The sequence below is a fragment of the Myotis myotis genome, unplaced genomic scaffold, assembly GCF_014108235.1.
Source record: "Myotis myotis isolate mMyoMyo1 unplaced genomic scaffold, mMyoMyo1.p scaffold_m19_p_24, whole genome shotgun sequence".
In the NCBI taxonomy this organism is placed as follows: Eukaryota; Metazoa; Chordata; class Mammalia; order Chiroptera; family Vespertilionidae; genus Myotis; species Myotis myotis.
Genome location: NW_023416329.1, coordinates 4016883 through 4036925, shown reverse-complemented (window position 1 = coordinate 4036925; position 20043 = coordinate 4016883). Strand labels below are relative to the sequence as shown.

General features: G+C 48.5%; 1 protein-coding gene across 6 annotated transcripts in view; it reads left to right on the top strand.

Moving 5' to 3' along the window:
• The first annotated feature begins 442 nt into the window (after window positions 1–442).
• ARHGAP22 (Rho GTPase activating protein 22) overlaps window positions 443–20043 on the top strand; it is a 162695-nt gene continuing 143094 nt past the window's right edge. For 3 of the 6 annotated variants that reach the window (XR_004975212.1, XM_036355996.1, XM_036355997.1), the window contains exon 1: window positions 443–1202. Coding sequence is in view for 5 of the 6 variants with exons in the window: in XM_036355996.1 (XP_036211889.1) it covers window positions 1151–1202 (52 nt within the window). In the remaining variant the exon portion in view is untranslated. The remainder of the gene's footprint in view (window positions 1203–20043) is intronic. The other 3 variants (XM_036355994.1, XM_036355995.1, XM_036355992.1) reach the window with 2 other exon arrangements.

The following is a 20043-nucleotide window of genomic DNA, read 5'->3' as shown; positions in this document are numbered from 1 at the left end:
CTATGAACAAATTCCTATGCACACTGCACATATCTTATTTTGAAGTAAAAAACAAAACGGGAACAAATACAATATTTGTATTTGCATGTGGCTCGCGGACCATAGTTTGAGGACCCCTGGCCTAGAGCAAGACAGCGCTGCCCCAGGCAGCCTGCCCACTGAGCGCTGTCCAGCAGCCGGTGGCAGCCACAGCCTGAACTTTGCTGGGGCAGCCAGGAGAGGGACCCTGGGGTAGGAAAGGGCCCCACCACCAGGAGCCAGGAGCATGGCTGTGCTTGTTTCATCTGCATAACAGTGGTTGGTTCTGGAACGGAAGACAAGGTGCAAGTTCAGCATAGCAGAGGCGGGGGCAGGGGCAGGGGCAGGGGCAGAGGCAGAGGCAGGGAGACAGGCTGCAACGGGAAGGTCTGTCTGGCGTCCCCCAGCAGCTGCCCCTCCACCTCTGAGCTCCACATGTGCAACCACAGCAGCACGTCAGTGAGGCCAGCTGCACAGACTTCACTTGGCTGTCTCCTAACCAGGGTTTCTCTTCGATTTTCTACAACCGTCAACGATGCCCAGTTCCCAGAATGGAAGGAGAAGCAGACCTGTGGCGGCCAGTGGATCAGGGTGCGGCCTGGCCTGGGTGCCGATGCGCTGGGCCCCGTGCCCACCAAAAGGACTGTGCCCACAGCAGCCGTGGGGGTGGCTCTGGAGGCCGGGCACAGGTTGGAGATCGCTGTCTGTGTCCGGTTTCCAGCACAGAAAGGCACAGCTCCTTCCCAGTCCAGGTCAGCAGGTGGCGAAGGTCACGTGTCTGACCCGTGAGGAAGGCGTTGCCCTTTTACCAGCTCCATCCCCACTGGTCCTATGGTCCTTGTCATCGCTGTTCTCATTCACCCTTTGAGGAACTGATACTGGAGGCCCCGTGACTTGCCCAAGGCCCTCCCCGATCCCTGGGGACACTTGCACTTAGGGGACAGATTCCTCACAGCGAGGCCTCTGGTTTGAAATCCAAGGAAGCGCCGAGGCTTGCATTCTAAGCCGCTTCCTGGAGATGCTGCCTCCTCTACTGCCAAACGCAGCTGCCTGTCTGCTTGAGGATGTGGCTGCTTCTCCCTAAAAGCGATGCCCCAGGACCCTGTGCGTAGACTGCAGCTCCACCCTCGCCATGCTGCCCACGGCCTCCAGCAAAAGAAGAACATTTGCGGCCAGATATTTTGGTAAGAATTCCGTTTCATTCTGTGTGGAGGAGGATGACCTTTGCTCTTGGGAGGGACCCTCTCAGCGGGCGGGCTGGGAGCAGCCAGGGCCCCGGGACTGGCCCGGGTGCAGTGTGCACCCCGAACTGGGGAACGGTTCCAGGTCCGCCCAGACAGCAGCGCCTGTGGTGTGGCGAGGGCTGGCGGAACGTGGGCTCTGAGGATGTGCAGACCGAGGTGCGTAAGATGCATCCTTTCCAGGGAAGGCTGTGCTTCCTCCGGCTCTGCTTCCTCAGGCTGCGCTGGGCCCCGTTTGGAAACAGTCCAGCCAGGCGCTTATACAGAAATCCAGAGGACTGGTGTCGCCCCCAGCATAGTGGGACGCCCTCTGGTGGGGGTGCCAGCTGGGAATCACGCAGGTGGCTGTGCAGCAATGCTTCAGGTTCTGGGAACCTGGCCCCTTCGGGTGATGATTGAAATCCCAGACACGGTGGGGAAAGGGAAGGCAGTGGCCCTGAACCCGGCTGTGCTTTAGAGCCAGGAAGGAGCTTTGTAAAATCCCAGGCGTTTCAAATCCTGGACACTGTCTCATTGATTGAGGGCGGGTCCCAGGCATCAGCATATTCCTCAATTCCAGGGGAGCCTACCACTCAGCGGGCAGGAAGCACGGGCGCGAGCCCAGGGTGGCCCAGCCTGCGCAGCCTCTGCGGGGCCTGCACGGAGTTGGTAGGGCAAGGAGTCAGGCTCTGTGTTTGCAAGCCGGGTGCTGGGCCCACGCTGGGCTGGGCGCCTCTGCGGGCGGTGGGCGGGCGCTGCAGGGTGTTTGACGGCTCTGGACTTCCCTTCTGCAATAGGTGGGGAGCAGCTGAGTCTGGCCTTGAACTCTTTTCCGTCCTAATGCGTGTGGGTCTGTAAAATCTCCATGTTCTAGCATCATCAGATTTGAAGGGAAAACTCACTTGCTTTGGTGGAAGGTTCCAGCCACCAGGTTTTCATGTCTCCTGGCTTCAGGGTGCAGATGCGAATCATTTAAGAAAGACAAATGAGATGCTGCATGCATACCTGACTTCTTAAGCATTTACTTGGAGTAATTTATTGCAGTGAAATTCGTATAAAAGTAACCATTTTTAAGTGATGCGTTAATTCCATGTAATTACATGCACAGTGTCTGTGGCCCACCACCTCTCTCCAGCTCCCGATGTTCCGTCACCCAAAGAAACGCCTCCCCTTGCTCCGCCGTGGCCCCTGCAGGTCTCTCTCTGCAGACTTACCTGTGCTGGTAGCTCACGTGGACGGACTCATGCGACATGAGTCTTCTCTTGACTGCTTCCTTGACTTAGAGTAATAGCTATAGGGGTCGCCCACATGGTGACATGCATCGCATACAGCGGGCAGCTTTGTCAAAAAGGCCCCGTAACGCCACTGGGAAGAAAAGGGGTCAGTCGACACGGGGAAGTGGCTTCCCGCCCATCCTTGGTCTGGGTCAGCCCTTCTGTCTCTTCTCCCTCCCCCTCTCCCCCTCTCTCCCTCTCTCTGCCTCTTTCTCTCTCTCTCTCTCCCTCTCCTTCCCTCCCTCTCCCTCTCTCTCCTTCTCTCTCCTTCTCCCTTCCTCTCCTTCTTTCTGTCTCTGTCTCTATCTGTCTCTCTCCCTCCACCTTCCCTCCCCCCTCCTTTCTTTTCCCTCTCCATAGATTCTGGAGGAGACTCTTGAGGAACCTGAGCTTGTTTTTAACTGAGATGTTCAGGGAGTTTGGGTAAACAGAAGGTTCTTCGGGGTTCAACTGTGCTGCCATACTTCACTTTACTTCGCCCACAGTGTAGTCGAACCAGGAGCCACCTGCAGCAGGAAGCCAGAGGCCAGCCAGGTCTGGGTCTCCTTCGGGGGCCTGTGCTGAGGCTTGCACCCCGCCATGGGCACCTGTGGCTCTAGCACGTTAGAATTTTCCTGTGACACCCCTGTCTGTTCCGGCCAGCTGCACCCACTTTGCTCAGCAGCCTCCCAGACCTCTGCTTACCGCTGGCTGGCCTCTCCTAAGGACGGGGGCTTCTCCTGTAGCTGACCGTCCTGGGCACTCCCCACCATGAGCGGTCACTGCACGTCTGAGCCACAGCGGCAAGAAGGATGGTGGCCTCTGCCCACACCCGGCCAGAGTGTCCAAAATGAAGAAAGCAGCTCTGAACCCAGCTATTCCTACAGGTCCCCAACTTCCTGACCCACAAGCCGACCTTCAGCACCAACGGGCACCTTGGAAAGGGCATCCTCCTCCATCACACCCCTCCCTCAAGCCTTCTCGACTCAGTGGCTTTGTTCACATGGCCTTTCCAGGTAGGGAGGCAAGAGTATGTCCCAGGAGATGGAAGCCTGGGAGGGAGGGGACTGACGGGTAGAAAGGGGTGAGGGAGTTGATGAGTGGAAAGGTAGGGGAGTGTCGCGTTGAGAAACCTGGGCTTTCTCGCGAGCAATGGGAGCTATTGGAAGTAGCAGGCATAGGACTGGTGAGGTCAGGATTGCTTGTAGAAGAATGACTGGCAGCAGGGTATGAAGTCAACGCTCACCTCTTCATTGGTCTTGCTGATCCTACCCTTTCCCTTCATGTCTTCTCAATACTGCAGCTGGAGCAAGCTCTTAAAGCCTAAACCTGATTAGACCTGTCACTAGCACAACACATGCCCGTGGACTCCCATCCATCCAGCCCACCATCACCCATCACATCCTCTCCGTGTGCACCCCCACTGGCTCAGCACCAGCAGTGCCGCCTCGGTATTCCTCAGGTGTGCCAGGTCTGCTGTGTGCTCTGCCCTCTCTCCAGCGCACCTTCCCCCAGAGATCACCTGGCTCACAAACTCTCCTCCTTCAGACTTTTACCCAAATGCCACCTTCTTTGAGGCTTTCACTAACTGCCTGTCTGTCTCACATTGTAACTGGGGCACAGGTAACCTGCCCACCAGTATCTCAGAGACCCAGGCTGAAGGCACAGCCATTATCTCAGGCGGAGCTTGTAGCCAGGCCAGATGGCAAAGGGAGAGATTGAACTCCAGAAGGCTCTCATGTTGGCAATGAAATCCTTGTCTGTAAGTCATACTCCAATCACAACTCATTGCCCCAACTACACACCAGGAGTTGAGAAAGTACAGCCCTACTGCGTGCCTAGAAGGAGAGGATTGAAAGTATTTGGCAAGCCACACTAATGACTGCACTAATTTTTTTTACTGTCTTACTTTTCTTCATAGTAATCTTTATTATCTCATATAGTTAGGTATTTCATTAGCTTTATTCAGAATTCACCCCACTGAGTATATAATTCAATGATTTTTAATAAAATCATAGAATTATACAACTATCACCATAATCCAGTTCTGGGACATTTACATCGCCCAGAAGAGTTCCTTTGTGCTCATCGCGGTTACTTCGCACTCCCACGTCTAGCCCAAGGAGAGCCCCTGTTTGCCCTGTGTATCTGTAAACTTGTTTTTTCTGGACACTGTGTGTAAGTGAAATCATCTGCTAGGAAGTCTTTTGCATCAGGCTCCCTTCACTTGGTTTCTGAGGTTCATTCATGCTCACGTTTGTGTCAGCAGTCTGTTCCATTTTAGCTGAATAAGACTCCGCCGTATGGATGTGCGTTTTGTTTATCCACTTACCAGTGGATTTACAGTTGCATGGTCCAGCGTATGGTCTATCCTGAAGAATGGTCCATGTGTACATGAAAATAATGTATACTCTACAGCCATGGTGAGGAGTGTCCTATACATATCAAGTAGGTAGAATTGGTCAGTACTCTTATCCAAGCCTTCTATATCATTGCTGATATTCTCTTTAGCTGCTCTATCAATTATTGAGATTAGAATATTGGAATCTCCAACTCTTCATGTATTTTGAAGCTGTCTTGTAAAGTCTGTATATATTTATAATTATAAGTTTCCTGATGTATTCACCCTTTTTCCATTGTGAAATAATTCTCTTTGTTTCTTTTCCTAATGTCTATTTTATTTTATATTTACACTAGAGGCCTGGTGCACAAAATTCGTGCACAGGAGGGGGGGGGGCATTCTCAGCCTGGCCTGCACCCTCTCCAATCCAGGACCCCTCGGGGGATAACCAGCAGTCGGACATCCCTCTTGCAATCCGAGACCGCTGGCTCCTAACCGCTCGCCTGCCTGCCTGACACCCCTTACCACCTCTGCCTGCTGGCCTGATCACCCTTAATTTCCCTCCTCTGCCAGCCTGATCACCCCTAACTGCCCTCCCCAGCTGGCCTGATTGTCCCTACCTGCCTCTGCCTTGGCCCCTGCCACCATGGCTTTGACTGGAAGGACATCTGGAAGGACATCTGGAAGATGTCTGGTCTAATTAGCATATTACCCTTTTATTAGTATAGATAGTTACAGATGTCTTACAGTTAGTGTTACATGACATATCTTTTTTCATCCTTTTCCTTTTAATGGTTTTGTGTCAGTGAATCTACAGTCTCTTAGACAGCAATAATTGAATCATGTTGTTTCATGAAGATAATTTTTACCTTTTGATTAGAGTATTTAGACCATCCACATTTACATGATTATTGATATGAATTTAACTTTACCATTTTGTAATTTGTTTTCTATGTGTCACTTTCATTTTTGCTTCTCTGTTCCTTCTTTACTATCTTCTTTGTATTACTTTCCAGTATACCATTTAATTTTCACTGATTTTTTTACTCTATTTTTGTTATTTAATTAGTGTTTCCTCTAGAGCCAAAGGTCATTTGGATATTTATAACATCATTTGTGGACCATACAAAATTATCAAGTTAAAAATTAGCCAGCTATATTTGGTCACACGTTTAATTAACTCAACCCTAATGCCTTGGCAGCATCAGACCAAATGATTTCCCAGGCCTTCAGTGGCTCTTCGGCTGGACATTCCCCACCCCTGCTCTAGGGATTACAATATGCATTTTTATCTTAATCTATTTCAGATGAATACTTCATTCCAGTAAAAATAGAAACTTTGCTCCAAGGTAGTTTTATTCCCTTCCTCCTCCTTTGTGTTATTACTGTCATATATGTATCACGTCCATACATTATAAACTCCAAAACTACTGTTACAATAATTGACTTATACAACAGTGGTCACATAAGATCTTAATAAGGTGGAAAACTATCACCTAGGGACCCCATAGCCACCATAACAGCGTATTGCCCTGCAGTACTTACATGGCCGGGATGATACGGCGTGCAGTGTTCATACAGCCTGCGGCAGTGTGTAGTACTGTCCCAGGCCTCCACATTCACTCGCTGCTCACTAAGTGGCTCACAGGACTGTCCAGCGCTGTAAGCCCTCTCATGATGTTTCCTGCCACAGGTGTACCTTTTTCAATCTTGTGTACTATATTTTTACAGTACTTTTCCTATGTCTAGTTACATAAGAAATTACCATTGTGTTACAGTAACATGCAGCACAGGTTTGCAGTCTAGAAACAGTAGGCTAAGCCATAGAGCACAGGTGTGCAATAGGCCGGACCAGCTGGGTTTGTGGGAGTGCGCATTAGGATGTTTGCACAATGACAAAATAGCATAAGGACACTTTTCTCAGGCTGTATCCCATAACCAAGTGATGCATGACTTATTTACAGATAAATAACCACATATTTATCATTTCCTGTGGCTGCCTTTCTCCCTGTGGACTTCATTTCCTACTGCCGGGCTTCGTTTCCTTTCACTCTGGAGAACTTCCTTTAGTGTTTCTTATGGAGCAGATCTGCCAGCAAGGCATTCTCTCCATCTTTATTTATCTGGTAATGTCTTTATTTCGCATTTATTTTTGAAGGATAGCTATATGGATATAGAATTCTTGGGTAACAGTTTTGGGGGTTTTTTTACCCTTTAAATATGTCCTTCCACTTTAGCCTCCATTGTTTCAGATGAGAAGTCAGCTGTTAATCATATTGATGGTTTCCTCTATGTGATGAGTCATTTTTCTCTTGTTGCTTTCAAGATTTGCTCTTTCTTTTTAATAGTTTTACTCTAATGTGTTGAACTATAGACTTCTTTTTATTTATCCTTTTGGGATTTTTTTTGAGCTTGCTATATGTGGAAAATAATATTTTTTCATTAAATTTGGGCACTTTTCAGCCACTAATTTTTCAAGTAATTTTCCTGTCCCTTTTTCTCTTTTATCTCCTTATAGGACTTGTAATACATGCATATCGGCATGCTTAATGTTGCTTTACAGGTCTCTCAGAGGCTGTCCTTTTTTCTTCAATTGTTTTGTTCTGAATTTCTTTAGGTTCTTCAGATTGGATCATTTCTATAGCTCTCATTTCAAATTCACTTATTCTTTCTTCTACCATATCAAATCTCCCATTGAGCCCCTGTTGTAAATTTTTCATTTCAGTTATTGAACTTTAAATTCAATAATTTACATTTAAAAACATATTTTATATCTCATTGAGATTTTCTATTTGTTGATTCATTATTGTCATGCATCATTTAAATTCTTTAAACTTTTCTCCTTTAGTTATTTAAACACATTTACATAGTCGTTGATTTTTTAGTATTAGTCTGCTAAATACAAAATCTGAGAATACTCAGAGAGTTTCTATTGACTTTTTTTCTGAGTATAGGTCACCTTTACCTATTACTTTATATATGTTATTACTTTTTTGGTAAAAACTGGACATTTAAAATAATATAGGAATTCTGGATTCTTATTTACCCACTAAGTACTGTAATGTTGTTGTTAAATTGTTTATTTGGTAACTTGCTTAGGATAAATCTGTCACCCCCATGGTATGCAGTCACCAATATTACTGCTTATATTTGTTTTTCATTATTCCTTTTATTTTTAAGCTTGACGTCCTAGGGGTTTCTGTGCAATTCACTGATCAGCCAATGACTGGACCAATGTTGTTTTCAAATCTTGAGCCAGTAAATCTTCCATTCTCGACCAATAGATGATGTTTGGAGTAGGGAAATGCTGTCAACGTTTAGGCTATTTCAGGTTTGGTTTTCCATAGCTCTTATTTTCTTCTGGGCTCTTCATATCACCTCTGTACACGGCCACAGTCTTAGGGCTGGCAGAGGTGTGAGGTACAGTGACCTTCTCTGGTCTCCACTGGACATGCATGTAGCCTAAGTCAAAACATGTGTGCCCCCAAAAGACTACAACCACGGACAGAGCATTGATTCTCCCCATTTACCTACTGCCAAGATTGTCTATTCCATTGACAATGCCTCTTGGTAAGGGCATCTCTCACCACTGAAACTTGAATGAGCCACTTTTAACTTTGTGAGCAAAGTTGATGTACCCCACCCTGGCCGAACCTCTGTGATGACTGAGCTGGGGGAGTGAGATACCCTAGGCAAGAACACCAGACTCCCACTCTTCTTACCTAAGGTACAGCAGTTTTTCAAGTATACGTGCTTTTGAGACTTGCATGCCTTTGGTCAATTCCAGAGAATGAAAATGGTTGTTTTTGTCAATTTTGTCTAGATTTATAGTTGCATTTGGGGAAAATGACTTGCTGACCTCATCACTCATACATACCTAGAAGTCCTGCTTACTACTTATTTATTTCACCTATTATCTATCTCCCCTCTCCTATTAAGATGCAGGCTCTATCCTACATGCTTCATTTCCACTACTCCTTTGGTCACTATTCAAACACCACTTAGAGGGTAAGGGCAAAGGTTAATGTAAGAGCTGTTTTCCCAGTGCCTTGTTGAGTGAGTGAATGAATAAATGAATGAACGAACAGCATGGAGAGAAGACTAATGGGGGTCAGATGGCCTTCCTGCAGACCTGAGTCAATGAGAATATAGAGGGACAGCAGGTTTGAGAGAGATTAGGGAGGAAGGATGGGCAGTGCTTGCAGTGCTGGGCAGGAGAGACATTGATGCCTGGGGTTTCCGGCTGGGTAGCAGCAGGGTGTTTGGTTTGGGTGGTACAGGGCAGTCTTGCCGAAACCAGGCACTTCATCACAGAGCTAAGCAACCATACCGGGCCCAGGTGTCAGAGAAGCTGAAGGAGACTCCATGGGATGTTGGGTCGACAGCAGGCCCAGCTGCTGCCTCACACCACTGAGGTGAATCAGCTGGTCAGCAACAATGTGTGTGCTGCAGAATGGCTGCTGCTCCCCTTCCATCTCCCAAATCGCCCCAGAATCTCCCTGTGGCACATCCTAAAAGGATGTGTTCTCAGCCTGGCCAAGATGCTTTATGAAGCCACCTCGGGTGCTTATTCTCTGGTTTTGGTTACGGGGAGCCAATGGAAGATGTGAGGGAGATTCCAGCAGAATGGCTCTGGATGGAGTAGCTGATCGGTGGACATCTTAGTTCCACCACTTACTTACCTCCTGGTCGTATTCACGTGATAGTATCTCTCCACTGGGTTCCTCACTATGAAAGAAGATAGTGATGGGTTCCTCACAAGACTGTAACAAGGGATTGCACCTCTGATAGAAAGCAGAATTCAAGGAAGGGCACAGGTAATTCACGAGCGAATAGAAATTCCCTCCTGGACAAACCAAGGATCCTACTGTTAATCTCTGGCTGTGAACGTTTTCCTTTGGGAGTGATGGGTTTGTTTCTGGTGGAATGTCTGTGGAGGGACACAGGGACCCTCTCCTTGGAGCCAGGCACCCAGTCTTCTCCAGTGTCCAGGGAATGCAAACCCAAGACCTGCCAACTGAGGGTCCCAGAGGAAGGTGGCCTGTCATAGAGATGAGCGCTTGCTTGGGTCACTAAAGGTCTGGGAAGTTGATTCAGTGGGTCCCTAATGAAGGGCTGAACATTTGTTTGGCCACTTAGCACACACTTGTTGTGCCAGGTACTGCTCCAGGCCCTGTGGTGCAGCAGGTAACAAAACGGGCATTCACGCTCATCTAACAAGGCATCTGCAGAAAGCTGTCCTCTGAAGTTCCATGTGGACTGTGGGCCTCTGGGGGTTAAATCAGGATCTTTCAGGGGGAGGGAGGGTAGAGGGGCAGTAGAAGTTGTTTAATAAAGTATAGTCACAGAAGAGACACGCAAGTCTCACAGAAGTTATAAAATTTAAAGCCCCCGGCCCCTGGCCCCATCTTTAACATGTAAAAAGCTTAGAAATTGTCATTTCTGTCCTTACAAAGAAAAAGCTAAGCAAAGTTAAAATCAGTGACTTTTCTTAGACCCATCCGAGAATTGAGGTGCCAGGTAAACCACCACCACAAATCTAGAGACAGGGGAACTCGGAAAATAACAGCCAGGACCAGCTTCCCCAGTGTAGGAGCCATGGGAGCCAGGAACTGGCAAGAACATCAAATGGCTGCTTGCTGGAGGCTGATTTGCATCTGGATTAGCTTAAGTGGGAGAAACTCCTGGGGCCATGATCGGGGAAGCCCTACACTTTCATGGGTTTTCCCTCCAAGAACTCCACTAGATTCTCAGGATGAAGAATCACGAAAAATCCCCATGTGTTTTGGGCAGGAAGAAGGGAAAAGTAACAGTTTTAAATAAGACCAGAGCTTTCTCAGTAACAAAGCCCTGCTCTACAACTAAAACAAGTTATCAGAGGCTTAGCCACCTGGCGGAAGGCAGTCAGCACCCTCCAGTAGGAGAGAAAGAAGCCATGTCATACTTCCAAAGGTCATACTAGAGAGGTCGCAGGCCACAGAAACACTGATCATTGATCCTGAGACTATAAAATGCACCCCCTCTCACACCTTAACACCCCGTCACAACAGAAATTAATGCAGGGCACAGCTCTGTGGAAGGGGTTGTCAGGAAAACCCAAAGACAACAGAGGAGGGGAAAACGAGGATATTAGAGAGAACGGAAGCCTCCGGCGCCTACAGATACAATAAATGTTAAACACAGAATAGATCCCAGACAGATAAGCTTAAATCCTCAAACTAAGACTTAGTCACCTTAGTTTCTCTCATCCAGTACACTAGGTATGGCTTCCAACCCAAAATTACAAAGCATGCTAAACAGCAAGAAAACGCACATAAGGAGCATAGAAGCCACCTCTCTGTCCTAACAGCAAGTAATGAGCTGAACAGTCTGAAAAATCAGCAAACCTGCTAAGATCTGAAAGAGAGGGGAAGACCCAGGACAAACCACTGTCCCCAAATCAGAGGGGCAGGTGAGTCACGACTTACTGGAGCAGAGACTCCCAAGTGGAAACCCCCAGGGAAGCAGCGCCAGGAAGAATGTCTGAGCTGAAACTGATGAGCAGTGTGGACACACTGAGAGCTGTCCCCACCCAGGTTCTCACAGTGAAAAATCCCCTGAGCTTCCAGCGGGCGGGGGGAATTATCTTGAAATGTCAGAGGGCTCTGTTCTTAACAAGGCCTGACCTCAGGGGAAACTAGTCAATCACAGCCTGACCTGTGGGGTTACTAGAGCCCAACTGGCCTGAGGAAGGGAAACAGTGAACCCCAGCCCACACTAGCCAAGCATCAGAACCAAAGTCAGACATGTCAGATTTGGGAGTCATCAGATAGAGAACTTAGAGTAATTATGATCAGCATGTTAAGGACTCAAATAGAAAAAGTAGACAACATGCAAGGACAGACGGCTAACGTAAGCAGGGAGATGGAAACTCTAAATCAAAAGGAAAAGTTACAAATCAGACACACTGCAACAAAAATGAAGACTGCCTCTGATGGGCTCATCTGCAGTCTGGACACAGCTAAGGAAAGAATCAGTAAACCTGAAGATATGTCATTCCAAACAGAAAACTCCCATCTGAAATGCAAGAAGAAAAAAGAACAAAAAAGCAGAACAATATCCGAGAACTGTGAGATAATTTCAGAAGGTGTAATAAACACATGGTTAGTATACCAGAAAGAGAAGAGGAGAGAAGAAATATTTGAGGTAATAATGGCCAAGAATTCCAAGATTGAAGAGTGTGTGGTAGGGAACTTAACCTTGCTCACATAATGATACTTGGTGGGAAACACTTCCTGACTCCATGGGAGAGAACAAGGGAAGTTTAGAAGCGCATCTATTTCTCACCAGTCTTCACTCACTGAGGAGTAGAGGTCATTAGTCTTGAGGAAGCTCTGAGGGGTCAAGCCTGGGGTATCAGGTTTCATACCCAGTTTGTTTCTTGCCAACACCCATTCATGCTGGGCTCCCGGGCTGGGCCCTGGGCTGGACTCAGGACACGGGAGTCTCCATGCTGGGCTGGGCTGGACAGGGGGTATGAGGAGGACAGACCATAAAGGGTGCCATAACCAGCCGGGATTTGGAAGTGGAAACTCCGCAGCATGTCACGCCACCCTCCGTGACGGCTCAGAATGGTGTGCAGTTGCTCTTGCGGATGAGCCTGTGCGCCCTGCTCTCCACGCTCCCGCAGCCTCCTGCTCTCAGCTGGCCGGGGAGGAGGCTTTGTCCACGTTCCCACCGTCATGGTGGGGCTGCCCCAGGGTGAATGGACCACGTGTCTCTCCTGGGTGCAGAGAGGTGAAGCGTTTGGGAGGTGTTTGCCATCCGTCGTAGGAGGGTCGCAGCTGCTTCTAAGACTTGGAGGCTCATTTACCCAGGTCTCTCTTAGGGCTGGGTTTCCTGGTGGTGAGCTAGGCATGTGGGGAGTGTTATGGGTTCACTCGGCGAGATAGACCACCTACTCAGAATTTAAATTTAAGAGCCTTTATTAAGCTGGCCAGCTGACTACAGTTACAGCATCCTGCCGAAGCAGAGGCTGAACTGCAGCACTGACTGCAAGAGTTACATTTTATTATTAAATTTTGTGGAGGCCCAGAGAAAAATGTGTCTTTCAAATTCTGGGGCCCCCAATATGGAGGAAACTCTATTTATACTTTCTCCAGTCTTTTGTCTCCCAAATTTGGAATGAGACTTCCAGGCCTTCTGAGAAAGAAGGCCTGCGTGCTGGGAAGAGGCCATGAGAGTGGTTGGCAGCTCAGGAGGCCATCCCTTGAGCACACTGGGAACAGCAGGTGTGTGGCTTTGAAGCCCTCTTGTGCACTGCAGAGTCTGGTGGCTGTGCCCTGCGTTGTTAGGACGTAAGCTCTGGAGGCAGGCGGACCTGGGTTGAATCCCACCCCATCCTGACTCCCCGCGTTGCCTGTGAGGCTGCACCCAGCTCCTTCGCTACATGGAGGTCAAGGTCACTTCAAACAGTTACTCGAGCTAAAGTGCGCACTATACATGGTATACGGGATCCCCTGCTCACAGTGCATGTTCAGTGCGTGTGGTTTGACAATGACACAGGCCTGCCGTCCTGCTGCTGAGGAATGAATCATGGAAAGGCGCTCACTAGTGGGTCTCTGACTTCCCGCAGCCCCGGGAGGGAGGGCCCTGGGAGCCCACCTTTCATATGAGAGAGGGGTTCAGGCTCAGGGAGGGGCCAAAGCTCTCCTGCTGGTGTGGGCGGCAAAGGATGTTAACCCCCGAGTCTAACTGTTCCCCACGGCCCCAGGGCTCCCTGAGGCCTCTTCCTAAAAGGCCCCTCAAGGGTCACAGGCTGTCACCATGCGCTGCGCGTAGGCATTTCATCTGCTGCTCCTCCTCACCACCTGGCTTAGGTGTCGTTCTCTAGAGAATCGGCATTATTTTCAGAGAAATGACAACTGCTCTTAGGAGCAGAGCCTCCGTTATGGTTAGAGCCCCTCTGCCTGAGCCACTGCTCAGCGCGCGGCCCACCATGAGTCCGCTCAAGGCCACAGCCTTTCCAGTCCCAGTCATACCTCCCAGGTCTGAAAGTTGCCAGGGGGTCTACAGGCCTCTTCTCCATTTTCTACAAACGAAAGCTGTTCTAGGGAACGTCTTGGCTGGAGGGGCAGGCCCTGGCTGAGGCTGAACTGCAGGAACCCGGTGTGTAAGGGCTGCGTTTCCCGGGTCTACCCAGAGGTGCGTGTCCTCTCACTACATCCTCTCTCCAGCCCTTGCCAGATGGTGTCCGTGTCCTCATTTTAAAGGAGAGGAAACAGGTGTGGAGAGAATAACCGATTTGCCCAGGGCCCAGCTCCTCATCACTGGCCGCGCCGACTCTGGAAACCAAGTGTGACCGCAGAGAAGGCTGATTCCAGGAGAGGAGCTGACCCTGGCCCATGGCTCAGTTGGTTGGCACTTCATCTGTGCACCAAAAGGTGGTGGGTTCGACTCCTGATCAGGGCACATACCCAGGTTCCGGGTTCTCTCCCCAGTTGGGGAGTGTACAGAGGCAACTGATAGAGATTTCTCTCTCACGTCGATGTTTCTATCTCTTTTCCTCTCCCTTCCTCTCTGAAATCAATAAAAATATATTTTTAAAATGTAATTGAAAAATACGCACACCTACCCTAATATTAAGGAATGTTATTTCACATGGAGAATAAAACACAAACCAGAGTCACATCGGGAAGTGATATTTTATGGTCAATGTGACTTCCTCTTAAGAACTCTGAGAGCAGATGAGTCACAGTGACCCTCTGCACCAGGTTCCTCTTTTGGGATGTGCCCCCAAAATATTCTCATTGTGACAGTTTCTGTGTCAACCCCAGGAACTCGGGGTTGGGTTCAGGTGTCCTTAGCGTCAAGGGTTCTGAAAGGATAGGGATGTGCCCTGACGGACAGCCGAGGGGCTCGGGGGCCGTCTGCCACGTAGTCTGCTTTCTTGTGTTTGGGCAGAAGCGATGCACCCTCTCTCCACGGCCACTCTCCCCCTCCCCCTCCCACCAAGGCGCCGCTGCAGATGTGCATGGCCCCAGCGCACCACTAACCACTAACGGAGAGTCCAGAGAGTCGTTAGGCGCCTGCAGTGATGATGTGTTTTCTGGAAGAACCAGAAGGAGAGCTGGGACAATGAGCTGGAATGGAGACTGGTGCCCGCGGCCTTCCCTCACAGCCACAAGCGCCCGCTGCCCTGGCCGGTGCCGGCGGCCAGCTGGAGGCAGCCGGGAGCACAGAGGAGGCACCTAACCTGCCCCTGGCCGGGCAGTCCACCGCGGGCTGCTCGAGGGCAGGAGGGGCACTAGAAAAGACCCGCTGCCCCCAGAGGTGGCCACGCTGGACGGGCAGGCTGGGGGCCCCTGGGGGCCACATTTTGTGAGCAGCCACCCTGGGACCAGATGCTTTTGCTCTTAAAGTGGGCTGGCATGTCGGCTGGACCTTATTGCTGACCGAGTGAGATATTCCGAGAATAACGGTTGAGCATCCAAAGGGCAGATGCACCGCCAGCAGCCGGGAGGCACCTGCAGGGCGCACAGCTCCCACTGGGTGGCGGCAGCCATGGCAGAGGACCGGCTCTGCGGACAGCGGGCGACAGCGTTTCCCTGCGGCTCTGCGACATGCCCGTGCGGGGAAGCGTGGGCACATGTCAGTCTGCACATACATGGTCATGTGTGCATGATGAAGTCAAGTGCATGGGGAGCATGGCCCCCTGACCCTGAGTGTGATCATCTGCCTGGGAAAGTGCGGACCGTGTGCACTTGTGTGAGTGGGAGCATGCGCAGTCTCATGGGTCTGCCCCCCCTCTCACTAGGTTCTAGGCTCCTGAGCCGGGCGGGCCCTTTCCCGGCTTCTCTGCTCATCTGTTTGATAACTGGCCTAGAGGAGCCACATCCCTACATGTTGTGGAGGGTCTAATACCTACCAAGCATGCTACCTGCTGTCCTTCCCGATCTCATTTAATCTCCATCGCAGCCCTAGGAGGTAGCTCTGGCGGTCCGCATTTTGCAGCTGAGGTGTTGGAGGCACTCAGAGAGGGCGTGGCTTGTGCCATCTGCTTCAGCCAGCGCCTGGTGCTGCCAGGCTGATCCCAAAGCCACTCTGTCTGTGGTGCCACACCACCGCCCACACTGTGGCAAACAGAACAAGAAAGTGGCAGTTCCTCAGGAGGTAGACGCTAAGGGGAGCCATGGAGTCTGCAGGGGTGGGCGGACTCGCTCCCTCTGAAGTCACCTCCCCTCAGTGTTCACACCGAGAGGCTGCTGGGGAAGCTATGCAGAGCTGTAAGCAGAGAAGCAACATTGGAAAGGCATGAAATCATTGACCGAAACACAAGCCTCATGTGCCAAAGAGATCAAAGCGAATGGCAAGCTAGTGAGTGAACTCTCTACAGTGCAGTGCAGCTGCCACCTTCGTCGGGAGGAACGCAGACTGCATTACTCTGTAAGGCTGGGCATCACATTCCTGAGGACATGCAATATTACAGGAACATCTGCGCACTTACAGGTGAAAACACAGCTCGCTGGGAAGAACGAACCAGTAGTGGTTCTCCCCAGAGTTTATTAGGTTGTCAGTGCACAGCTGTACGCTCACACACACTCTTGTCCTTATGTACTGTTCAGCAGCTGCAAAGAGCGCACAACCAGCCTTCCCACCCACTTGGGGCAGGCATGGCAGATATTATCGTCTCCATCTGCTGCATGGAGGTACGGGCTTAGAGATGTTAAGGGACTTGCTCAAGGTAACTCAGATCAAGATGATGGAGCCAGAAGTCAGATTCCGGTTTCTTACTCTTCATCCACTCAGCTTCCCACTGTGAGATGCTGCAGAGCTGTTCCATGGCCATTAAAGCATTTGCATTTTGCTTTTAGTTGGGGCCTTAATCATCTCCTGCCTAGACCATCCCAACCCTCCTGCTCAATTCTTAGCCTTCAATACCCCCAACAGAGCCACCGCACCCTGCTAAGGAGCCACTCGGGGACTTGAGCTGGGCTATGGGGTGAAGACGGATGAGCCCAGAGGTGCAGAGAGATAGAGAACAAAGTAGGTAGGGTGCAGAGTAGGAAGTACCCCTTTGCCCATAGACAAAGAGATTAGGCCTAAGTTTCACGTTAAGTCTACATCTATGACAAGGCATCTGCCTGTGTTCTGGTCAAAATCAGCCTTACACTGGGGCTTCATGCCCAGGCTACATAATTTGGCTATTCTGAGCCTCTTGTGATTTCATATAAATTTTAGAATCAACTTGTCATTTTCTACAAAGAAGTCATGTGGGCTCTGATAGCAATTGTGTTAAACCTGTAGAGCAGCGGTTCTCAACCTGTGGGTCACGACCCTTTCACAGGGGTCACCTAAGACCATCGGAAAACACATATATAATTACATATTGTTTTTGTGATTAATCACTATGCTTTAATTATGTTTAATTTGTAACAATGAAATTGGGGGTCACCACAACATGAGGAACTGTATTAAAGAGTAGCGGCATTAGGAAGGTTGAGAACCACTGCTGTAGATCATTTTGGGGAGTATCACCATCTTAACAATGTTAAATCTTTCAATCCATGTACATTGGATGTTTTTCTACTTATTTGGATATTTTTCTATCTCTTTCAACAATGTTTTATTGTTTTCAGGGTATAAGTTTTCACTTTTTATTGAATTTATTCCTATATGTTTTATTCTGTTTGATGCTATTGTATAAATGGAATTATTTTCATTTTCAGATTGTTCATAGCGAGGATGTAAAAATACAATTGATTTTTTATATTGATCTTATACCCTGAAACTTGCTTAACTCATTTATTAATTCTAAAAGTTTTTTAGTAGATTCCTTAGAATTTTTTCTACACAAGGTTTTGTCATCTGTGAACAGAGTTTTACTTCTTCCTTTCTAATCTGGATGCCTTTAATTCTTTTTCTTGCTAAGTTGCCCTTGCTAGAACCGCCTGCACAATGTTGACTAGAAGTGATGAGAGTAGATATCCTCTTAAAACTGTTAAGACTTCTTTTGCAGCCTAGTGTTTCTTCCGTGGTGCAGTATGTCTACTCTGCTGCTGCTGGGGGGAGTCCTATAAATGTCTGTTAGCTCTAGTTCGTTTATAGTGCTGTGGAGTCTTCCTTTCCTTACTGACGTTCTGTCCATTATTGAAAGTGAGATACTGAAGGTTTCAATTACTATTGTTCACTGTCTACTTCTCTCAGGTCTGTCTATTTTTGCATCATGGACTTTCGTACTCTCTTATTGGGTGAATATGTTTATAGTTGCCTTATCTTCTTGATGGATAGACTTTCATTACATTGTCCTTCTTTCTCTCTTATAATAATTTTTCATCTTGAAGTCTTTTCTGTCTGAATTCAGTACAGCTACTCCAGCTTTCTTTTGATCACTGTTTACGTGGAATATCTTTTTCTGTCTGTCACTTTCAACCTATTTACGTCTTTGAATCTTGAGTAAGTCCCTGTAGATAGTGTACTTATTTTTGGATTGTGTTTTTAATCCATTCTGCCTACCTCTGCCTTTCAATTGGATATCTTAATCCCTTTACATTTAATATAATTATTCATAAGGAAGGACATGCTATCTTGCTATTTTTTTCTATGTGTCACATATCCCTTTTGTTCCTCAAATCTTAAATTAATACTTCATTTCTGGCATACTCTCTTAATTGCCTTGTCATTTCTTTTATTTATCCTCCCAATACCCTCTTTCATCTCTGCCCACTCATCCCCTCCCCCCTGCAATCATTACACTGTTAGAATACATCTTAATTTATATAAATTTAGTCTGGATTAATACCAACTTAATATCAATAGTATATAAAAATCTATATATCTCCATAATCCCCTCTCCCACTTACGTTATCATCACCCATTACATCTTTATACATTGTGTACTCAGCAACATAGATTTGTCATTGTTTTATGCAGTTATCTTGTAAGTCAGGTAGGAAAAAAGAGAAGTTACCAAAAAATTACATTAATACTGTCTTAAATATGTATATATTATACCATTCTGCTGGTGTTCCTTATTTCTCTATGTGGATTCGAGTTACTATCTGGTGTCCTTTTATTCCAGCCTGCAGGGCTCCCTTTAGCATTGTTTGTAGGACAGGTGTGCTGACAATAATTTGTCTCAATTTTTTATTATCTGAGAATGAGTTCATTGCTCCTTGATTTGTAAAGAATAACTCTGCTGGCCCTGTGAGTGTGCCCTCCCACTGCAGACTAGAGCAAGGCAGCGCGTGTGCACCACACTCAGGAGGGCAGAGGGGACACCCAGGCTCCTGAGCTTTGAAGGCGATGAGGAGGAAAGAAAGGTTAGGCGGAAAGAAGTGTTGGCCAGAGCAGCAGGGCCTCATCCTGCAGTGACTTCCAGCTGAGCTGAGATGGCTGTCAGCCGTTGCCAGCAGGAGCCTCGCCCAGGACAGACGATGACGGGCTGCAGAAGGTCGGAGCCAGGGTCTGGGAGGATTGCCTGTGGCTTCCAGGGTGAGACATACAGTGATCAGCATAGGGCATCACTGGGGAAATAAGGAAGGAAATGCAATCTGTGGGAAAATGGACCCGCGCAGAGTTAGATTAGGAAGTGAGAGAGAAGAGGAACGTGAAAACATGGGCTGAGAGACATGATATAAGCACCAGACTTCTGTGGTTTGAGGTCACAGAAAGGCAACCCAAATCCAGAAAGGGGCATTTATTGGGAGTTTATCAGAGATTTACAAAATCCTTTGGGAGCTGGGGAACCAAGGATGGTGGTAGTTAAGGGGGCCCAGAAAGCAAGAGGTGCAAGAATCATCTTCTCAGATGTGCATGGTCAGGACACCTCCATCACCACGCAGGACGCTGTCACTGCCACTGGCTCTGGGAAGGCCATTCTAACCACCTCTAGGTCTTCTCATGACACACTCAAGATTAGATCAAAACCAGGCAGCACCTAATGGCTGAGCCTGGGTCATGTGGCCACATGTGACTACCTGCAGGGACAGAGCGGATCTGTTCCAAGTGTAGGGGAGACACATGTGTGTTTGTCAACTTGGATCTAGGACCAGTGAGAGAGGGAGAGGTTGATGCAGGAGGGGAAATGATTGGAGGGCAGATGGAGAGGGCTGGTCTGCCTGCAGAGAGGAGCTGGGAGGAGTCTTGGCCTTGTTGAGAGGTGCGAGTGTGTGAGAGAAGGCGCCTGGGAAATGTGCGTTCTTTCCCTCTGTCCCAGTCCCTGCCTTTCCAC